The 22,195-nt window shown below is 38.8% G+C and overlaps 1 protein-coding gene and 1 long non-coding RNA gene across 2 annotated transcripts in view; one reads left to right on the top strand and one right to left on the bottom strand.

Annotated features, from left to right (window-relative positions):
• The window catches only part of suco (SUN domain containing ossification factor), a 92,969-nt gene extending 86,466 nt beyond the window's left edge, over positions 1-6,503 (top strand). The window contains exons 27-32 of the mRNA XM_057353325.1: positions 35-122; positions 1,380-1,484; positions 1,874-2,022; positions 2,112-2,203; positions 3,371-3,426; positions 3,758-6,503. Of these exons, the coding sequence (XP_057209308.1) occupies positions 35-122; positions 1,380-1,484; positions 1,874-2,022; positions 2,112-2,203; positions 3,371-3,426; positions 3,758-4,261 (994 nt within the window). The 3' untranslated portion in view covers positions 4,262-6,503. The remainder of the gene's footprint in view (positions 1-34; positions 123-1,379; positions 1,485-1,873; positions 2,023-2,111; positions 2,204-3,370; positions 3,427-3,757) is intronic.
• Positions 6,504-14,203: 7,700 nt separating this feature from the next.
• LOC130566271 (uncharacterized) lies at positions 14,204-16,897 on the bottom strand. The gene is made up of 3 exons (XR_008964449.1): positions 16,192-16,897; positions 15,517-15,602; positions 14,204-14,282 (listed from the first exon to the last, which is right to left on the bottom strand). It is a non-coding gene; the product is annotated as an uncharacterized LOC130566271 (long non-coding RNA).
• Between the last annotated feature and the right edge of the window lie 5,298 nt (positions 16,898-22,195).

A 22,195-nucleotide genomic window follows, 5' to 3' on the forward strand; every position in this document is an offset into this window, starting at 1 on the left:
TGTCACCTGATTGATCTGTGCTGCTGTCGCTCAGGTATCGTAAACAGATGGAGGAGATGCAGCGGGCTTTCAACAAGACCATTATCAAACTGCAGAACACCTCAAGAATTGCAGAGGAGCAGGTTATCATCAATCAATTTTATCGATTTTTCTCACCCGCCCCCTTTTTTAAAAGGCCCCTAGCAACAAATCTAGCGACTATTGGGCATTCAATGAAAATACAATAGTGAGTTCAGAGAGTACAAGCAAAACGAGCCTGAAGTGCCAACACTAGTGTGAATGCAAATTTGGTGCAATGTCTTCACAATTATGCTAATTAGCAATGACATCATTAGCGGAGAAGTAAACCGTAGTGTCACAAAATCCTGTGGGTAAACACTAATCCCACAATGCATTTGCAATTCAAACTGGGCCTTTTTAGGAACTTAGACGTCGGCTATGGAAACATACAATGCCTTGAAAGAGATTAGAACACTTTTTTTTGTCAAAATATTTAGGAAGAATACGTTTTCGGTTGCTTTTTACATTTACATTTATGCATTTGGCAGACGCTTTTATCCTAGCGACTTACTTTGCATTATACTCTTCATTAGTTTCTAATTATGTGTTTTTAAATTTAAAGAAAGATTAAATGTATTGCAGACGGACAAAACTAAATGGACAAACTGCTCTACAGAGCGTGTTTCGTAAAGACGTTATCTCCTTCGGCAAAGAAGCAAAAATGTGACAATATTTCAGTTCTGTGTCAGCCACTGTAGTCATCGAAAGGGAGCGGGGAGGGGCAATTCGCAACCTTTAAAGTGGACGTAACACGCAGTTTCTGCCAACCTCATATTAATCTTGAGTACCTATACAGTAGAATTGCATACTTAGTTTGGTCACATTTTTAAAAGACAGATACAGCTGTACAATTTTTTCCGAAAACAGACGAGCCCTGAACGCGAGCACACAATACATCGTCGCATGATCACTGCATAACTGTCGATTCACGAAGTTTGTATTGTGTAATTTATGCTCATACTGCGTTTATTTTTTATTATGAGGGTAGTTGACAAAATCGTAAATGTGTCCTATGGTATGACAGCAAAAATGTAGGAATCAAACTGGTAATAATACATTATAATATTAATATTTATAATATAAAATGGCTTAAGAGAGATTTCTTTTTATTGTTTATTTTTGCTATGTCACACCATAGAACACATGTACGGTATATTTGTCAACTACCCATTAATATTGAGATATCACAAGAACAGTCTGCAATGGTGATAACTCGGTTAACTGTGTTTGTGCGTGTGTGCGTGTGTGCGTGTGTGTGTGTGCGCGTGTGTGTGTGTGTGTGTGTGTGTGTGTGTGCGTGCGCGGGTGTGTGTGTTCAGGACCAGAAACAGACCGAGTCTATACAGTTGTTACAGAGTCAACTGGAAAATGCCACCAAGATCATGCTGAACCTGTCTGCCACTGTTGCTGAGCTACAGAGAGAGGTATACAAACATGGATATTTCTTATCGTATTCCTTCCCTGTCTAATGGCATCATTACAGACCACCCAGTAATGTATACGATGATTATCGACACCATGTTTTGGTAATTATGTCCTTCTAATTTAAGTCATATTTAGGGCTGTGTGTTTAACGCGTTATTCATGTAATTAATGAGATTAGAAATATTAGTCATATACTCCCCCTTACATACAGTACCACGGAACACCAATAACCTAAGAAAAATAATAATCTGTAAATTGTTTGATATATTGTGGGGAGCTATGTACATAGATATGTAAATGATGTTGTGTAAATATGTGTATAGTGTTGTAATATAATAAATATGAATGGTATTATACTAATGGCTGTTGTATATTGTGTGTGTTTCAGGTGTCAGATAGGCAGAGTTATCTGGTGTTGTCTCTGGTTCTGTGTATGACGTTGGGTTTACTGCTCTGTATGCAGTGCTGTAAAAGCTCGCCCAATCACAACACAAGCCCAACCATTCCCATGAGCAACCACTACCCCAGTCCTAAAAGGTACAACACGCATGTATAACACACAATCCCCATAAACAGCAAACACTACCCTAGCACACAGATATAATCTCTCTCTCTCTCTCTCTCAGGTGTTTTTCCTCTTACGATGACATGAGTCTGAAACGAAGAGTGTCTTGCCCTCTTGTTCGTTCCAAATCATTTCAGTTACCGACATCAGAAGGTAAGAGTCACTTTGTTTCTCTCTTGTTCTTTCTCTGATTCTATTTCCCGCTCTCATTGCATCACTGTGTAACATTTCACGTCTTTTCAAATACCCAACTGTGCCATATTCATTCCTCACACCTTGAGAACCCGAGATGTAATCCCACTAACATCACACTTGCCCACTTAACATGTGTCTTACATTGAGTGTTCTGATTTTAGCCGCCCAGAAGAATCGGGGCTTTTGTATTTCATGCATCACAGAGAGCCAGATCGCTTTCCAGCTTGAACTAGTTTTGAGTCCACAGGTTTCACCATGTCTGACGGTGGTTCAATATCACCGTGACCTGTACTGGAGCACAATGTCATTTTGTAGTCAAATGTCAGAGCGAAGTATTACTTCATATTAGGTTAAGAATGTATGGGAACATTTGACCCTGTTATGTTAACCAACCAAAAATAAATATTTATTTGCTAGGGCGCCAGCAAGTAAATATGCATAGGCTTTGACCCATATGCAAATTCTGGGAATAAATTTCCAATAATGTTTTCGATACATTTTTGATACATTTATTTTTGGCCTTTTGCCTTTATTTTACATGGTGCAAATATTTATGTAAAAAATTCTTATTGATTGTTTGGCGTAGTATTTTTCATAGTAATTAATAATAGTTAGTAATAAAGTAATTTTGGCAGCCCAAAACTGTTGTGGAAAGTCTGCTAGCACATCCACATGCCTAAACACAAAATGCCGGATCTTTCCTGTTCTTCCTCATTTCTTTTTTCCCTACTTTTATTCTTTTCACATTTTGCAGCAGCTTGTGTATGTGTGTCGTGCCTTTGGGTGGACAGTTATTTGTTTTCACGAGGCAGAGGTTGGATATTTTTAGCACATGATGCTTTTGGCTGGCATATGTTAGACATTTGCAAGTAGTAACAGCAGGCAACGGTCTCATGACATAGAACTGATATGTAAATGAAAACTTTCTGAATAATGGCATATGCAAATTATTCTGCCGCAGCTTCAAAAGTTCAATAAATGAAAGGCCTGAAACACAGAGGTGGGCGAAATAGAGAATAACAGGTGTCATTGTTTAACGCGAGCTACTACTTGCAAGTGCTGTCATGCTTGTGTTCTTGTTTGCCATACCATTCCGTTAACCTGCCCCCTCTCTCCCCTCTTTAGTAGGTCCTGATGACTTGTACATTGTAGAACCGCTAAGGTTTTCTCCAGAGAAAAAGGTACGGAGTGTGTTTCAGCCACTGGGACATGTTTCAAAAGCACTGATGTACAGTTTATTACAATAAAATATGTATCCGTGTGTCTTGATGTACATATTGTTACGCTTTATATAAGACAAACCTCCCCACATTAAAGTGTATTAAATAGTATCGTCTCCAAAGTATTCCCTGCACATGTTTACCATCCATAAATAATATTCTCATTGTCTGTTGTGTTGATCTGCTGTCCCATCATACTCATTCAGCTCATCATGTTTAACAATATGTCAATTCAAATTCTGTCCAAATGCCTTTTTTTATGTCGACTTCTCTTTCTATCTGTGTGTTACAGAAGAAACGTTGCAAGACAAAAGGAGCGGACAAAGTGGAGACGCTCCAGGCTTCCATCCCCTCGGTGACGGTCGTTAACGGCAAGCCCAAATGCAGCAACGAATCTTCTCTTCAGTTACTGCCGTCCGGATGCGGCGGCTACGCGTCAACCTCCTCATCCAGGGACTTTGTGTCAGAGGGCAGCTCAGAGAGTTCAGTTTCCACTCTGTCTGAGGAATCTTACAGCAGCGGCCCCTCATTGAACGGACACGACCCTGCCCTCTGTAACGGAGAGCCTCCGCCTACCTTCCCTCCGGTCAAGAGCAAGATTGAGAAGAGATCTCTGAAACGCCGGCAGCCTAAGAATGCCGAGCAGCAGCAGGAGGAACGGTGCAGGGGAGTGATACTACACGCACCGCTTCCCGTGTCGGCTGGCAACATGCCGGCGCTGGAGAAACTCATGAAGGGAAAGGCGGAACTGGGCATGGCCACGTTTGGAAGGACAGCTGTAACGGGACGAGTTTGAGGTTTTGTTGCATGGTTTGATAGTCTGCCAGTAAGAGAAGTCGCTGCGTCTAATGAGCGGAAAGGATTGACCTTTGCACGCTTTCATGCTGCTTATTCGTTTCACTTTTATTTGAACGTCTTTATCTTTCCATCTTTTCTCACGTCGCTACATCCTGGTTCTCAGAACTCTTGTTTATGTGCCTTTTTAGCCATTGGAAAATCTTCACAACCAACGACCACCCGAAGGATCCTTTCGTTATTCCCTTTAAGATTTTTTTATTATTATTCTGGGGACTGATGAACATGGAAAATATAAGACGTGAGATTTGTTGTTATATAGATGTGGCCAACAGGTGGTGCAATATCACCGTGGCCAGAATGTGTTGTGAACTGTCTGATACAGGCAGCCCCTCCTCCAAAGAGCAACACGCGATGCTCCTGTAGTCTGCGATGATGACCATTATGTCTCCAACCTTTCGTACCTTCTTTACTAACATGTCCCGCAGGTCTTCATTTTCCTTCATCTCCCTTCATCTCTCCCTCTTTAATAAGTGTTTGTCTTGTACATGTGAATGTGTAACACTACAGTCATTTTCCGTGATTGGTTTGTGGGACCAGTGATGTCACAAAGCACATGGCTTCATTCCAGCAAACAGAGCAGAATGAAGAACAGATCCAGTCGTGTTTTTAATTCTGTCTTTATTTTCTCTTTCTTACTAGAGTCTTTTAAAGCCTGATTATGGTCTGGAACATCCGTTTTCTTTTCGGAAGTTCACTGTGGTTTGACCAACAAGTCCAGGCTGGGCCTGAACACACATGCATATACATACAAGCATACGTTGCCGTTTACACATGTTGAGTTTTCAGCTTTCAAGTATGGTGACGTTGTGTGTTTAGCAGAGGCAAAATTGAGCAAGGCCAGTTTGTCATTCCAAAACACATACACACTTTATGTACACGGGAGTTTGTTCCTATATTTTAGTGGTCATTATTTATGTATTTATTTATTTAAATGTGACCTGGGCTCTATGAGCTCACGGTCATATCACAAACAAGCTGCAGTGGCCTTCCAACCACATGTAGAGCTCTCAAGATTCATCCTATGAGTGGCACGTGGTACTGTTACACAAACTCATATTCCTGTTCTTCATCGTTTGCTCAGTTTGCCGTTTAGTTTCTGTGGAGTTTCTGAGTCACTTTATTATTTAAGATGTCCACATCTGTTCAGAAAAGAATAAATAAGAAATAAATACTACTGTTTTTAATGTGATGTCCTTCTGGATTTTAAAAGGACGTCTGTGATTCGGAAGCTGGATCTGATTTGTTATTCCTCGCTGGATCTGTTCTGATGAGCTTTGTGTTTTTCTGGATTGGGGTGAATTGTAAGAATGCCCAAACGTATCGTTGTGCGAACATTGTGCATGCGTCCAGCAAAGCAACTGTCTTGTGATACACAATCATGTATGTGGACGGCTTATTTCTGTGCCCTGCATTGTCTTTAACTTTTCACACTCCATGTCCCTCTTAACACATGCTTTATACATTTCTATGTGTGTGTATATGTGGGCCATTTTGTTTTTAGATGTTTTTAATGCACCTGTACCATTTGAAACCCCCAGTGCAGTTTTCCCTCGGATGGTCTGTGTACTTTGTGTCATCTATGGCTGTCATTTTTCATTTACATGATCCCGTCATGTATCCCTTTTATCTGACTGTGGGCTGTAGGTGAATAAAGCATGTGAATTGACGTTGTGATTTAAATGAAAGGGAAAGATTGGGATGGTGCAGGGACCATCTCTGTGATTTCCATGAGACATGTTCCACGTTCAGGGGCGACGTCCCCTTTCATCATTCATTTTACTACCTTCATATTTTTGAATGTTAATTGATTATTGGTGGAATTTGTGTTTATGTATGGATGTTTTCTCAAGTGTGTGTGTTTGAGTAATATTTGGAGATGAAATGCCCCAGTGAGTAGAGACCTCTGCGCAGGCTCTCCCTTGCACTTTGGAGTACTACACATGCCTTTTGTTTTTTACACCACACCTTGCGTAAGTGCTTTTGTCCCTGAGCTTTCCTTAGTATCGCGTCCTCTAGTGGTCAACACCTGATTTATTTAACTTCTAGGTGGCGCCCAAATGGAATCTGATCATTTTAAGATGCGCTGCACAGTATTTTATTTTTCCAGGAACAACTGTACCTACAGCAGTGTAGTGCCATTAGAAACTGTGAATTTATAAATAAACACTTTGCTGTCCTTATTTGGTGTGTTTGGATTTTATTGTGTCGCACTTATCCATTAGTGCTTCTGCTTACAACTTCAGACATGCATTCTCATTTTACTCCCTTATGCCCTTAGTTACTGAAAAAATTGTTAATAAATTATAGTCCTGTAATAAGTGATGTAAAAATAAAGTTTTTTTATAAATTATCCTAATTTGAGGCGGTTTCGTAACAAATATATAGTATATAATGTAAGGTGATGTCTACATATCACCTTACATATAGGCAAATAAACAATTTCTAGCTTATTCAAGGAATATGGCGATTGGCATCGAGAATTTGTCCTTGGTCATATAAAGTAAATTATATAAGAGCAATTTAACTCCCCAGCAGAGAACTACGTTTCTCTGGGTGGCTTGGATTTGATCTCGATGCAGGCACATCTGTCTCTTGCTCGTATCAAATCGTTTCTGGGTGCAGTTTCCGGAATAAAGCTAGGCTAGGCCATCACTGTCAAATATGTTTAGAAAGAATTGGGGTGGATGGCAGCAGCGACCAATGTGACACCTGGTTATGCTCCTCAAAACCAAGGGGTTTTACTTTATGAATATAGGTTTCACTGAGATGGCAACAAGTTTACATATGTAGATCAATACTAAATGATGTCTACGAACCAGGTACTCCTTTTATAGTGTATTTATATTAAACTATACATCAAGATTAAATTCAGTAAAAAAGTAGATCTTTGACACGATCGAGCATCAGCTTCTGTCCAGCAGCACAACCATTGTTGTTGAAAACCTGTGAAAGAACTAAAGTTAGGGATTACTTTATATTTGTAATTAATTTACTGTTACTTATTATACACTTGCATTACATATATACTGTATACACTTTTAAGAATTCATTCAATAAACAATATTGAAAATTTTAATTGAGTGTTGTATAGTGGTTTGTGTTAGAAAATGAGTACATTTTGTTGCAATTCATTTGAAATACTAGTATATAGTGTCAATATAAAATATATTACTATAAAGTATTAATATATATCAAAAATTATTAAAAAATGTAATGAAGCTTGTTACAGGTAATATTATTTTTGTCAAAAATAACATTTTGTTTTTGGACACAACAAACGGCATAGCCTACAAGGATAGGTCTACAAGGAATAGAGTTGAAGCTTTTTTAATTAATTAATTAATTGTGTACATTTTACTCTCTTGTCTTCTGTTAATATTTTGAAATCAATTATATATTTTTTAGAAAATAAGATGTAAAATTATAGGGTAGTTCGGTGTATATGGAACAGGTGTGTTTTCAGTTGTCTGTTGAAGGTTGAAGTCATCAGCAGATTGTCTGTAGGCTGGCAGCTGAAAAAACGACAGAATATACTGTATATGAGTGCTATAGAAAGGTAAAAAAATCAAAGTTAAAACAATAAAGTATGAATAAAAAGGCATTTATCTATTATTAGAAATAAACTGTACATACTGAAAAACCATCAACTGCCTAAATGCACTGTACTTGTCCGGTCAGTATAGGTCAAACGTATAGGCCTGTGTTGCAATTTATAAAATTATTTTATAAACAACTAGTGCATTGTACACTTAAAACACAAAATAAACTTGACCCAAGGAACTTACATTCATGCAGCATTCATATTCACTTAACAGTGTGGCTTTGAGCCTGGACTTGTTTGTCCTTATTTTCTTTCTCTGGTCTGGGGGTTTTACTGCTTCATTTAAGACTCTTTTCTCTTGTCCATCTCGGGCCTCTTCATCTCTGCAGGTCAAAACGGCTTCTTTTTTTAGTTATTCTGTATAAATGTGATTTAAAAAACTAAAATAATAATATGAAAACTAAAAATTTATCAAAAATAAAATCTCTGTAAACCAAGCACAACAGTAAACCAGAATGTTGAAACAATTAAGTAAACATTATGTATTTTGAAAACAACTTAAAAATCTAAGTTCATTGAACTTTTTAACCTACAAAGTCCATAAACTTTATTGAAGTGTAAAAATTTTAATTAACAAAATTATCAGAACAGAATGCAAGGAATACCCATAAGCCCTTGAGCCTAAATATTTTGATGATTTATCTGATTTTAATGAGGAATTTAATAAGGACAAATTAATAAAGATTAATAAAGAATGTATATTTTTAAGTCTTGATTTCTTTCTCGCTAATTGAATTATCAATTTCACAACAGGACAGATTCAACTGAAAGCGGCCAAACAGGAGAACACTGCCCCACAGAGGCAGAAGAATGAACAGTCTCAGGACAAAAACGTGTGTGTATGTTTATGTATGTCACCCCTTCATTTCTGTCCTCTTCATTTATAGTATGGCTGACTTTATTTGCCAGATTTTATAAAAATACTCTCGGTTGCCATCACAGTCACACATCCTTTAGATAAGACCGAATGATGTCTAATCATTCTTGTCGTTGGTGACTTTAACATCCACGTAGATAACGTTACAGATGCCTTAGGAATGGCTTTCAAAGACACTCTTAACTCCATGGGCATTAGTCAACATGTGTCAGGACCCACTCACCTTCGTAATCATACTTTAGATTTAATACTGTCTTACGGTATAAATGTGGACGACGTTAAAATCCTTCAGCAGAGTGAAGACATTTCGGATCATTATCTGGTATTATGTTTGCTTCACTGGCCTACGGCTGCAAATAAAACTCATTGTTACAAATATGGTAGAACAATAACTTCAACTACCAAAGATGCGTTTCTCGATAATCTGCCCGAATTGTCTCAAATCATGAGAAATAACGTTGAAGATCTTGACATTACCACTGAAAATTTTAATTCCACCTTCTCGGTAACGCTAGACAAAGTTGCTCCACTACGTTTAAAGAAGATTAAAAATGGCAGCCCCACACCGTGGTATAATGAACACACTCAGGCTCTAAAGAAAGCGGCCCGAAAAATGGAGCGCAACTTTAAGAAAACTAAATTAGAGGTATTTCGTACAGCATGGAAGGATAGTATTCGAAAATACAGGAAAGCCCTAAAAACTTCTAGATCCGCCTACTTTTCATCACTAATAGAAGAAAACCAGCACAACCCTAGGTTTTTATTTAACACGGTGGCTAAATTAACAAAAAATAAATCGTCAGTGACTTCTGATCCTGTATATCAGCATAGCAGTGATGAATTTATGAACTACTTCACATATAAAATCCAAGATATTAGAGAAAAAATTATAACAATGCAATCAGAAGTGAAACCCGCTGAACAAACTAACTACAGCGCCCTTAAGGAGAAAATGCAATTATTTTATACCGTAGATCAAGATGAGCTGTCTAAAATTATTAGATCATCTAAATCAACAACATGCATACTAGACCCTATACCTACAAATCTACTGAAAGAGATGCTCCCAGAAATTATAGATCCTCTTCTTGGTATTATTAACTCATCTCTGACATTAGGACATGTGCCTAAAGCATATAAGGTGGCTGTTATAAGGCCCCTTGTCAAAAAACCCCAACTCGACCCTAGAGAACTAAGGAACTACAGGCCTATATCGAATCTACCTTTCATATCTAAAGTTCTGGAAAAAGTAGTTTCAACTCAATTATGCTCCTTCCTCCAAAGGAATGACATCAATGAAGAATTCCAGTCTGGATTTAGAGCATGTCACAGTACAGAGACTGCTTTGATCAGAGTTACAAATGATCTGCTATTGGCGTCTGACCGAGGTTGTATCTCGTTATTGGTGCTGCTAGACCTTAGTGCTGCATTCGATACCATTGACCACAGCACACTCCTACATAGACTCGAAAATTATGTCGGCATTAAGGGAATAGCTTTGAAATGGTTTAAATCTTATTTATCCGACCGTTTTCAATTTGTAGCAATAAACAATGAGGTGTCACGCAAATCGCAAGTCCAGTACGGTGTACCACAGGGCTCAGTCTTAGGGCCTCTGCTCTTCGCATTATACATGCTACCTCTAGGAGATATAATAAAGCGACACGGAGTTAGCTTTCACTGTTATGCTGATGATACTCAACTTTATATTTCCTCGAAGCCTCATGAAACACAGCAGTTCCATCGAATAATGGAATGCATAGTCGATATAAAAAACTGGATGAGTAACAACTTTTTATTACTGAACTCGGACAAAACGGAAGTGTTACTTATTGGACCGAAAACTGCTATAAGTAACAACCAAGAATACTGTTTAACTATTGACGGATGTTCCATAAAACCCTCGTCGTCAGCAAAGAATCTTGGCGTTCTATTCGATAGTAATCTGTCATTTGAGAGCCACGTCGCCAACACCTGTAAAATTGCGTTTTTCCATCTTAAGAATATATCTAAACTACGTCATATGCTGTCAATGTCAGATGCAGAGAAGTTAATTCATGCATTCATGACATCAAGACTAGACTACTGTAATGCACTGTTAGGTGGTTGCCCTGCAGGCTTATTACAAAAACTCCAATTGGTCCAAAACGCGGCAGCTCGAGTTCTTACACGTACAAAAAAGTATGAACATATTAGCCCGGTTCTGTCAACCTTGCACTGGTTACCTATAAAGCATCGCGTTAACTTTAAAATCTTGCTTATTACCTATAAAGCCTTACATGGTTTAGCTCCTCAGTACTTGAATGAACTCCTTTTGTATTACAGTCCTTCACGTGCATTACGCTCTCAGGCGTCCTGTCAGTTGGTAATACCTAGAATTTCAAAATCAAGTGCAGGTGGTAGATCCTTTTCCTATCTAGCGCCTAAACTTTGGAATAGTCTTCCCTGCACTGTCCGGGAGGCAGACACACTCTGTCAGTTTAAATCTAGACTAAAGACGCATCTTTTTAATCTTGCATACACTACTCTTCCATAATATAAATCTTCAGAGGGTTTAGGCTGCATTAGTTAGATCAACCGGAACCAAAAACACAACTGATGTACTTGTTGCATCAAAGAGTACAGAACAGTACTCTACTCTCAGCCAGTCTTGTCTCATTGTTCCAAGGTTACCACAGCGAGCAGGATGCAGTTCATGGCCTGACCTGATGGTAGAGCGGAGAATGGGAAGTGGGGACCTGACAAGAGCTGAGATGATAGAGCTGGATAAAGAAGGACGCGGTCACCTGACACGTCTTCATGGCCTGACCTGATGGTAGAGTGGAAGAATGGGAAGCGGCGACCTGACAAGAGCTGAGATGATAGAGCTGGATAAAGAAGGACGCGGTCACCTGACACGCCTTCCCCACAAAATTTCAAATGCTATTAGATTATTAATGATAATCTTAAACTATAATTTACCTTATTAGTAAGTTTATTTAGCCTTGTTGTGCAAGCTCTCTGGAGCTTGTGCAGAGGCAGCAGCTTTTGCCAGAGGGGAATTGGAATCCCCTGGTTGGGCCTGGGTTCTCCTGAGTTTTTTTTTCTCGATTAGCGTTTTGGGTTCCTCGCCACCGTTTGCATACGTTTTTTTGCACTATTTGCCTGGCCGGGGGGCTGCTTTAGAATTTTTAAGTTTTACTTAATATTGCATATAGAAATTTATAGTCTGTTATATTTGACATGTGCTTCTCTCTCCTTTATCTTAAATGTGTGCTCTCACTGAGTGTGTATGTGCGTGCGTGCCTGTGTGTGTGCGCGTACTTGTCTGTGTACGTGTGCATCCATCCGTGTGTGTGTGTCTATGTCTATGTGTGTTAGTATGTGTGCATATTGTGTGTGTGGAGTGTTTTGTATGTGGGTATGTCTGTCTTCTGTGTTTTCAACTTTTTCTTGTTTTTGCAGGTACAACTTTAATTGTTTTGCTTATAGTCAATATGTCTTATGTACAGCTGCTTTGTAACAATGAAAATTGTAAAAAGCGCTATATAAATAAAGTTGAGTTGAGATGCACCCACGGCTGAGGTGTATCTCAATTTTTTTTTAATTGTAATTATTGCAAGTAACAGTAAATATTATGCATTAATACAAACAGAGGAAAAATATAATAAGTTATTGAAGGGATAATGTTACAATACAAAGAAAGAAGAAAATAATAATAAAAAAGAAGAGAGGGGCACATAACAATCATAATCAAACTATGTTATAAAGTCACATTTTTGAAATGATATTTCCAAGAATCTTAAAAGTTTTCATAGCTTTAGCATTCAGAGGTTTAGACATGTATTGAAAAGAAGCAAATAGGGATTTTACATCAGCAGAAAAAGCAAAGTAATTGGGTTTACAATGCATTGTTCTGGCTTTATGAATATAAAATTTTCCCAAAAGACAAAGTAAAATTAACGTACACTCTAAAAAACACTGGGTTAAAAACAACACAACTTGGGTTGTTTTTAACCCAGCTGCTGGGTAAATATAGGACAGAACAAATTTGGGGTTAAATTAACCCAAGAAGTTGGGTTATTAATTTTAAACCAGGAAATGGGTTGTTTTTCGACCCAAAAATTGGTTATTTCTTACAAAAATACTGGGTTAATTTGATTTCATTAATGGGTTATATTTTTTAATGTTTTTTTGTATTCCTTTTAAAATAATCTTTTAAAGTTAAATAAATCACATGATAAACAAATGATCAACATTGTATTAGCTTTATTTTTTCTAATTATTTTTAGTACATTACACACATTTACACACAAGTCATAAACTTCAAATGATTCAGGCAACATATGTGCAAAAAAGTCACAAGGCAGCGGTACAAAGTTAAATAAAAAATATGAAGTTATGAAACTTAACTTTGCCCTCAGTCAAAAACGATTTGCAAAAAAACAAAGAATAGATTTATGAAACCAAATATTGACCGTTAGATATATGCCCAAAATTAATACCATTTCAAAACTAGCTCAACTGCTAACATTACAGATATCAGAGCCAGCGGTGAATTTCAGAAGGACTTACACAATGAAGCGTTACGATTTTCTTACCTTAGAACGAGCTATTTCTATCTACATGCACCGCGGGGGCCCCTCGCATATAATTCGCCATGTTCTGTCAGCCGTCGTAGTGTTTGGAATGGGAGGGGTGGGTTGAGCGGTTATTTGCAATTCGCAACCTTGCCGTTAGATTTCACTGACTGGAACTTTAAACAGACGCTATCTTATTAACCGACTACAGATTTGAACTTTAAACCCATACATTCTCGTCTAAATAACTCTTAGAAATACATTTAGTGCAGTGGAGGCTGGTGCTAAAAATATTTGGGGGGGCGCAAACAAACTGAAAATCCAACTGTCAGTAATGCAGGACTATAAATAGCCATTAATCAGGTGACGTATCATTATTACAGTCAATGTTAATACATGCAAATAAATGTACTATGAATCAGTGAATTTGAATTGCATGTGGGTTTATAACACTATAGTTACCTAATCATTGGCCATTAACACTATTTGAAAATAAATTTTGCTCTCCTTTCTTTCTGACTTGCAAATTTCTCAATGACCTTCTGGTTAAAGTCAATATCTCAGTCACCATTCTCTTCTCCATTGACAGCATGGCCAATGCATTTAGCCTCTCCTGGGTCATGCTATTTCTCAGAAAAGTCTTAACTCTTTTCAAAGTTGAGAAACACCTCTCAGCCTCTGCTGTGGTCATGGGTGTGGTGATGAGGATCTTTAGAAGAGTGACAGTCTCTGAAAAGACTTCTTCAAGATTGTTCTCCTTAAACAGCTGCAGTAGGTCCACAGCACCACAACAGGTTCTGAACTCTTCCTTGAGTAGATGAGACTAAGCTCTGTCTTTAGCTTACTCCCATTGAGCACTGGATAGGCCTTCAAAGTCCTACTCAGTGCATCTTCAGGAAACGCCACTGTGTACTGTTCAAACCTGTCTGCTTGCAGCAGGTGGCACTAACGAGGTTGAATTGTGCAGACCTGCCAACCTTGGAATATTTTTTTGAGTACCATCAGCCGAAGAGACAGAACACAGGTTTTTAACATATAACATATTGGTTGTGAAAAATGCATCAGTCACATTTTTGAAAATAACTTTTCTTATTGAACACATGTATTTAAATTTAGGAAACATTTGTGTATATTGTGTGTGTAAATAATCTTCAGTGAGATACCCTTGATGTATATCAATCACATTTACTTGCAGTGGCACTTGCTCTTGACTGCTTTGTTTCATAGGTCGCTGATTTGGCCTTTCTGAGCAGAGCATCAGCAAGTTTTCCATGTGGCAGTTAGTCCCCATTCCGCGCACGCGCAAACACCTCTTGGTAACTTTCTATGCTGCACACATACACTTACATTTTTTGCCAGCCTGCCATAATCTACTTTACTTATTTATTCACGTTTATAATTATTAATCTCAAAAGTTTGCATATGACGTTTTATTTTATTGACAATTATCGAGAGCTCGATTTTGCAGAGCGCATTCAATCCGCTCCGCTGTCACGCGGATTCGCTTTACTGAAAGAGAACGGCGCCGGCACGCCGTTTTCATGTGACCAAAACTTGATGCTCTCTCGCAGATACAAGTGCACGCTATTGAGTGTGAGAATCCACCAGCGCAATCGGCGCCTATGGTACTTGGTAAAATCACGGTAACTTTTCGTGAGCGCTCATTTATAAATCAGAAATAATGTTAGCGCATCTTGCGGGCAAGTGCACGTTATCAAATGAGCCCGCGAGATCATCGACTGCATAGGATTAAGATAATTCAATATTTCAACTTTCCACATCCACCCGATCCGTTTACCTTAGAGCTCAGAAGACGTCTTGACTCTTCGTTTAAAACAATGCGTCAGAACGTGTGTGTGGAAGGGGATCACGCGGGATTTTGTGGATCTGCCGATTTGCTGACTCTTGTTATTGATTGATAGGCCATAGGACGTGTCAATCATCGCAGCTTTCCATTTGGGGGAAGAACTCAGTGCTATGATTGGACATATTCTTCTTTTTTCTGTTGCTTGTTTTGAGTACTGCACGCAGCAGAGGCGTCATCAGGTTTTTGCGTAGTTTAGAGTGACAAATCGTACCAGCGTACTTTGAGGTCAAAATGCGTACCGGCTACGCAAAATGAGTACAGGTTGGCAGGTCTTGTGTACTGTTCAAACCTGTCTGCTTGCAGCAGGGTGGCACTAACGAGGTGGCTTGTGAAGCAGAACCGTTCCATGGTGTGTTGGAGTATGGTGTCACAGACCTACAGAGTGAAGGACAAAAACAAAAATGATGTAGTGATGACAAAATGTCAATTTCAACTGCAACATTTAAAATGATCAGTTTTAAGTTATACAGAGACGGAGACCAGCTTCAGTGTTTGAATCCCTGATTTATCCAAACTTCATACATATGGACTAGACAAACATGCTAAGTTTCATGAACTTCTGATGCTTAGGGCGCTAATAGCATTTTTTTATTATCAGCCATTTTCATATCAATCAGATAAAGAGGGCACACCACTAGAGAAAACCTAAGAATAACAAATCTATTTAGATCACAATTTAAAGACTATGAAAATGGTTAAATAGATTGACTTGTAGTAAAATATGCATTGCAAATAAATGTAGTATAGTTTCATAAAGTTTAATAAAGCCCAATATCAAAGGATCTACTCTTTGCTACAATATTTAAGCAAAAAAATGTATACACTCAAAGACATGAGAACACATTTAGTACCCAAAGAGGGTAAATGAAACCATGCCGTTTAACTTGTTGTTAATATTTACTTTCTTTTTGATAGCTTCCTTTGATAGCTTTTCTATGAAAAACAAGGACTACAATAAACTTACCTCTGTTGCAATCCGTTCATGGACCTCTGGACTAAGCAACCGCCGCCTCTTTGGTTGAGAAGCTCCTTCACTGCTTTGGTTAACCAGAGAATGGAGAGAATTTCTGCAAAGGATTAAGAAAATGTATGACTAATAACAATAATAATGATAACAAATTCAAAAGAAGGAATACAGCTGCTACCTGATCTTCTGTATGTCCTGCTGGATGCTCCCCTTAATGTGGACTGAATCTACTGTATGTCCTTCTTCTGGAGTTTGGCATGGAGGATGTCCACGTGTGGCATGATGTTGTGGAAAAGTTGCAGAAAAAAATTAAAATCCTGATCCTCCAGCAGCATGGCAAAGCCTCCAAACACTGTATTGATGGCACGGCTGTGGAAGTTCCATCTAACACTGCTTGATGTTGGTAGTCTATTGGCAACTACTTTATCAAGAACATCTGTGCGCTTGGTTGATCTTGAAAAAAAGCTGACAAATCCTCCAAGGTTAGAAAAAAAATTCTAACTTTGGGTATGTGAGAAGTGGCCTTTTGCGTTATTAGATTGAGCTGATGCGCATAGCAGTGGATGTAATGGGCATTTGGGTACACATCTTGAATCTTCCTTTCAACACCTGCAGTGGCACCTCTCATCACGCTGGCTCCATCATACGCTTGGGAGATGAGTTTACTCTTCTGATCCTCTGGAAGGATTACAGTAAAATGCTCTTTTAGTGCTGTAGCGATGGAATCAGCTGTAGTTGAATGCCGATGAATAAAAGCAAAAAACCTCTCCTGTACGTTGCTTTTGCCATCAATGTAGCGCAGCACAAGCAGGCACTGTGTGGCAGTATCAGTGGTCTCGTCGGCCTGGATTGATAGAAAATCGCTGTTTTGTGCTTGGATTATGTGTTCTCTCATAACAGACAACATACAGTCCAACAGCTCGTTCTGCACGGTTTTCGAAGTTCCCTTAAACACAGTGGCATTCTCGAGGTGCTCTTTCAAAACTCCATCAAGAGAAGCAACAAAGTCAACCAAGCCACGGAATATCCCGTGGTTATCGGAGCTCTCGCTCTCATTGTGGCCATTGTGCCTTCTAATGCCAAACCTGTAGCCTTCATCTAGCTGTTCAGCAATGCAAACCTTCCCAAACAACTGGAGCCTCATAGCGTTGTCGAGATGGCTGCGGCTACTTTCATGTCGCTTGCACTGATCAGAGAGATGTTTTAAATCGCAAACCCCTATTGTTGTCCACAACGTTTCGGTGCCAAGACTTTGAAACAGCAAACAGGGAAAACAATAAAAGGCATGACTTACATCGCATCCAGCTAGCCAACTCCGTTTTCCATAAGAAGTGACGGAAAAGCACCGAGTGTAAGACCGACCGCGATCACTTGACTGCTGCTGAATTTGCAAGTTGGGTCGATCTGGTCCAACCTCCTTGATCAGTTTTTTTTCTTCATCCGAACGCCTTCGCAACGGGTATTCTTGTAAAGATAAAACCGAATTTTCTTTCATCTCGAGATAATTTCACTTGCTTCCACGTTAATCAGTACCTGTCAGTCAAATGACAATCTGCTGAGCGGTAATGAGAGGCGTTAAGAACGGTCCAATCACATGAGGCCAAAAATATAAACACAATATTGATTCGCTTACAACAAAAGTGGGAGGGTTTGGGACGATTTGAAACAAGCCAATTAGAGCTAGCCTCAAATCACATGCTTTTCAAAAATGTTCGTGCCTACATACACACTCGTTTGTCCGGCGCCCCGCACACACGTATGAACAAAATACAATTTTGATTTTTTGATTTTTTAATAAATGATAATATGACTAACGGTGGAATAGTACGACTAAATTATTTTATTACGTTATTAATTTGCGATATATATAAAACTTATTGTTGGCATATTAAAGTAGCTTTCTTCTCTGGTAACTTTAAGGGGGCGGCGCCCCAGCGCCCCCTATTGACCGGCCGCCACTGATTTAGTGACTAAATAAAGGAAATAATATACAGCTTTTCTGCCTATCGCCTTTAACTTCCACCTCGAATTCAGACAGCTCGAGCTGCGGTGCGCTGAGTTGATTTGACCTAATGATCTGGGTTAATGCGTCTGGGGTGGGGGAGGGGGTGCATTAATTAAACTCTCAGCGAAACTATGGAATTTAAATGGACCCAAAACTCACGCGCATGGAATCCGCGCGCGCACGCGCTATGCAAACGCGCATAATGATAACCACGCGCGGAAAGCTGCTCCGCGAGGGCGCATTTAAACTCCGCGAGCGAGCAGAACAGTATCCGCAAGCGGAAAAGAATCCTCGCGCGGGCGCATTTCTGCTCCGCGAGCAAAAACTCAGTCCGCGAGCAGAGGCTTTGACGAGCGCGCCGCGATTCTCTCTATGCTCTGGCAACTGCTCAACACTTGCTCGCTCGTTGAGTTGACTTCTAAGACTTTGGAGGCGGGACAATGGCAGACTTCTCTGATCCTTTGATTGGTCACTTTTAACATGCACTCACCTACAGTCTCCGACATGTATCTTACCCGTTGTACAGACGTCTTAAATTGGCATAACACGATACTTTTTTCCGTTTTTAAACTTGGGTTACAGTGTTATGTATGCCCTTGGCTTTGGATTTACATATTTGGCATCTTGACAGGAAGTTAGAAATAAATAGTTTGGTATGTGTATTCATAATTGCTTTTGTATTGTTAATAATTTTCATGAAATTGTTATAAAATGAGAATTAATAAATGGCTACAACAGTATAACTCAAAGCACAAGTTATTATAAATTACAATATGATGTACTCTCTAAAATTTAATTTAAATAATTTATTTGTTTTGCTTTATTTGTTTTGAAAATATTAAAACGGGCTATGCCAGTAAACAGATATTAGATAACTCAAATTTAATGACTACAGGAGACATTTAATTATATTATTAATATAATTTTATATTTTTTATTTTTTAGAGTGTATGATAAAAATTCACATCAGCGGATAAAAATTCTTATATAAAAACCATTGATTCAGTAATCTGTATAACAACTAAACAAAAGAGTAGAAATCTCAGTCCAGAAGGAACAAGAGCAGGGACACTGGAAGAATACGTGTAAAATAGATTCCTCTTCAATTTTACAAAATGAGCATAAAGGAGAAATACTTTCAGAGAATTTCTTTAAAGATTTGTTACAGGCGTAATACTCATGAAGAACTTTGAAATTAAGCTCTTTAATTTTGTTTGAGGTAAAACATTTATAAGGAGAAATCCACACAATTTGGGATTATAAAGGAGCGTATACCCCATCTTGATCTTGCTTTAGATAAAATAGCTTGATCTAAGAGAAGGGCATTTCTTATAAAGAAGTTATTACATTTTTTTTCAAGAATATATACACCATTGATTGCTAGCATAGGAGTATAATTTGCCAGCCCTAAATAAAATAAATGTGCTTTAAAGTGAAGTGACCTATTAGTCAGATATGGTGACCCACACCCCAAATGTGACCTCTGCGTTTAACCCATCCAGAGAGTAGTGAACACACGCACAGCATGTGGTGAACACACGTACACCCGGAGCAGTGGGCAGCTATCACTGCAGTGCCCGGGGAGCAAGTAGGGGTAAGTGCCTTGCTCAAGGGCTCCTCAGTCGCTATCTGCCGGCCCTGGGAATCGAACCTACTACTTTACTACTTTACTTCTGGTCATGAGTCCGACTCTCTAACCATTAGGCCACGACTGCCCCATAAAACGTTAAACAAAGATTTTAAGCTGAGAGGGATACTTTTCATCACTTTTTAAAATTCTTTTAAGGGGACTACAATGCCCTTTGATAACCTGAATTCTTCAAAAGAAAGAAGTTCTCCTTGTTCATTAAAGAAATCAGAAACAAAAATAATATTTTGTGTCACCCAATGCTCAAAGATAAGAGATTTGTTTCCAGATAAAATATTTTCATTGTTCCAAATAATACAGGTGTGAGGGGAAAAGTTATGTTTAAAGGCAATCTTCCATGAATCAAGGGCTTGTTTGTGAAAGTTGGATAGTTTAACTGGTAATTTGCTGCATTTGAAATTACAGGAGAGTAAAAACTTGAGGTCACCACACTTCTTAAAAATTAACTTTGGGATCCAAAACCAAGGTAAATCATCCTCAGACATACATTTTTTAATCCAATTAATCTTAATGCTTTAGATTTTCAAGTAATTAATCAAACCTTTAAGGCCACCCTCCCTAAATGATTTTGTCAATATTTTCCTTTAAACACGTTCAACTTTATTTTTCCAAATAAACCGAAACAATAGAGAATTAACAAATGTAATTATTTTGTTGTCAACAAATAAAGAGAGAGCAGGGTAGACTAATCGGAAAATGCCCTCCGCTTTAGATAGTAAAATTCTACCATACATAGGTCTCTTTGAAGCCATTATATTCATTCATTACACACAGACTGATATATTTCAAATGTTTATTTCTTTTCATTTTGATGATTATAACTGACAACTAATGAAAATCCCAAATTCAGTATCTCAGAAAATTAGAATATTGTGAAAAGGTTCAATATTGAAGACACCTGGTGCCACACTCCAATCAGCTAATAAACTCAAAACGCCTGCAAAGGCCTTTAAATGGTCTCTCAGTCTAGTTCTGTAGGCTACACAATCATGGGGAAGTCTGCTGACTTGACTGTTGTCCAAAAGACGACCATTGACACCTTGCACAAGGAGGGCAAGACACAAAAGGTCATTGCAAAAGAGGCTGGCTGTTCACAGAGCTCTGTGTCCAAGCACATTAATAGAGAGGCGAAAGGAAGGAAAAGATGTGGTAGAAAAAAGTTTACAAGCAATAGGGATAACCTCACCCTGGAGAACCCTGCAGGATCTGTGGTGCGAAAGGCAGGCGGTTATGTCATCGCGGAGGGAATGCGCTTTGCGTTTGTTGACCGGGTCATGCACTCCATTACAACAGCTGCTCAGCTGGACAAGGAAAAGCCCAACGCTCGCTTCAGTGATGGAAAAGTAGATCCAGCTGGGAGGTTCTTTGCGGGTATATACTCAGAAACTACAATTTATTTGGGTGACTCTACAATAGTACAACGCATTAGGGTTTGCTGTATGCTAAGTGTATAGTTATGTAAAAGTGTAATGCATTGCAGTTCATTTTATTATACCCACGTTTCCCCCACCAGTGTCCTGGTGCCGTGGGAATAGAACTGCCACCAGCCGTGGTGGAGAGGAAACAGGGGTCTCTGTACACGCTTTATCCTGACCGTTCATCATTCAGACCAGGTGGACATCTCCAACAGTTTGGACTGGTCACTAGTGTTGCTTTCGTCAACGAAAATTATGACGAAATATGGTCGTCAACGAACCTTTATCACGTGACGAAAACGAGACGAGACGCAACGTAAATGCTGGTCATGTGACGATGACTATAATTAAATGTACAATGCAATATTGTTGACGAATAAAAACGAGACTAAATGTGGTTTACAAAATAAAAACTACGCTAAAATGTCTCTTCATTGTCGTTGACCAAAACGAGACGAGACGAAATGTTATAACGTTATTTCGTCTGATGCGGAATCCTGTTAGTTAAATGTCGTCTGGCTGTTCTGCGTGTCTGAATGAATTATGTGCACAGTTTAACATACAACACGAGTGATGGTCGAGTATTTATCTGCGTCTGCACTGTATGAGGATATGAACACAAGAACTTCATCTCCACAGTTGCTCTGAGTTTATTTTACGAGCGTTTACTGTTTGAGTGAAGCTATCGGCAAACACAAAAACTCAAGCGTCTAACCAAAGACCTGTCAAAATAAAAGTCCCGTTAAATTGAACACTCCGACAAAAAATACTTTAGTGAACTATAATAACTTTAAACCTCTCTAGCTCCAGTGCTATGTGCAAAAAAAGTCTGCATTAATTTACTGCATTCTGTATGCTACTACAGGGCACTGAGGGCACTTACTCTTCTCCCGTTGGTTCTTTGCAATGCTGGCAAATGTAACCTTACAGTTG

This window comes from Triplophysa rosa, linkage group LG15, assembly GCF_024868665.1.
Source record: "Triplophysa rosa linkage group LG15, Trosa_1v2, whole genome shotgun sequence".
In the NCBI taxonomy this organism is placed as follows: domain Eukaryota; kingdom Metazoa; phylum Chordata; class Actinopteri; order Cypriniformes; family Nemacheilidae; genus Triplophysa; species Triplophysa rosa.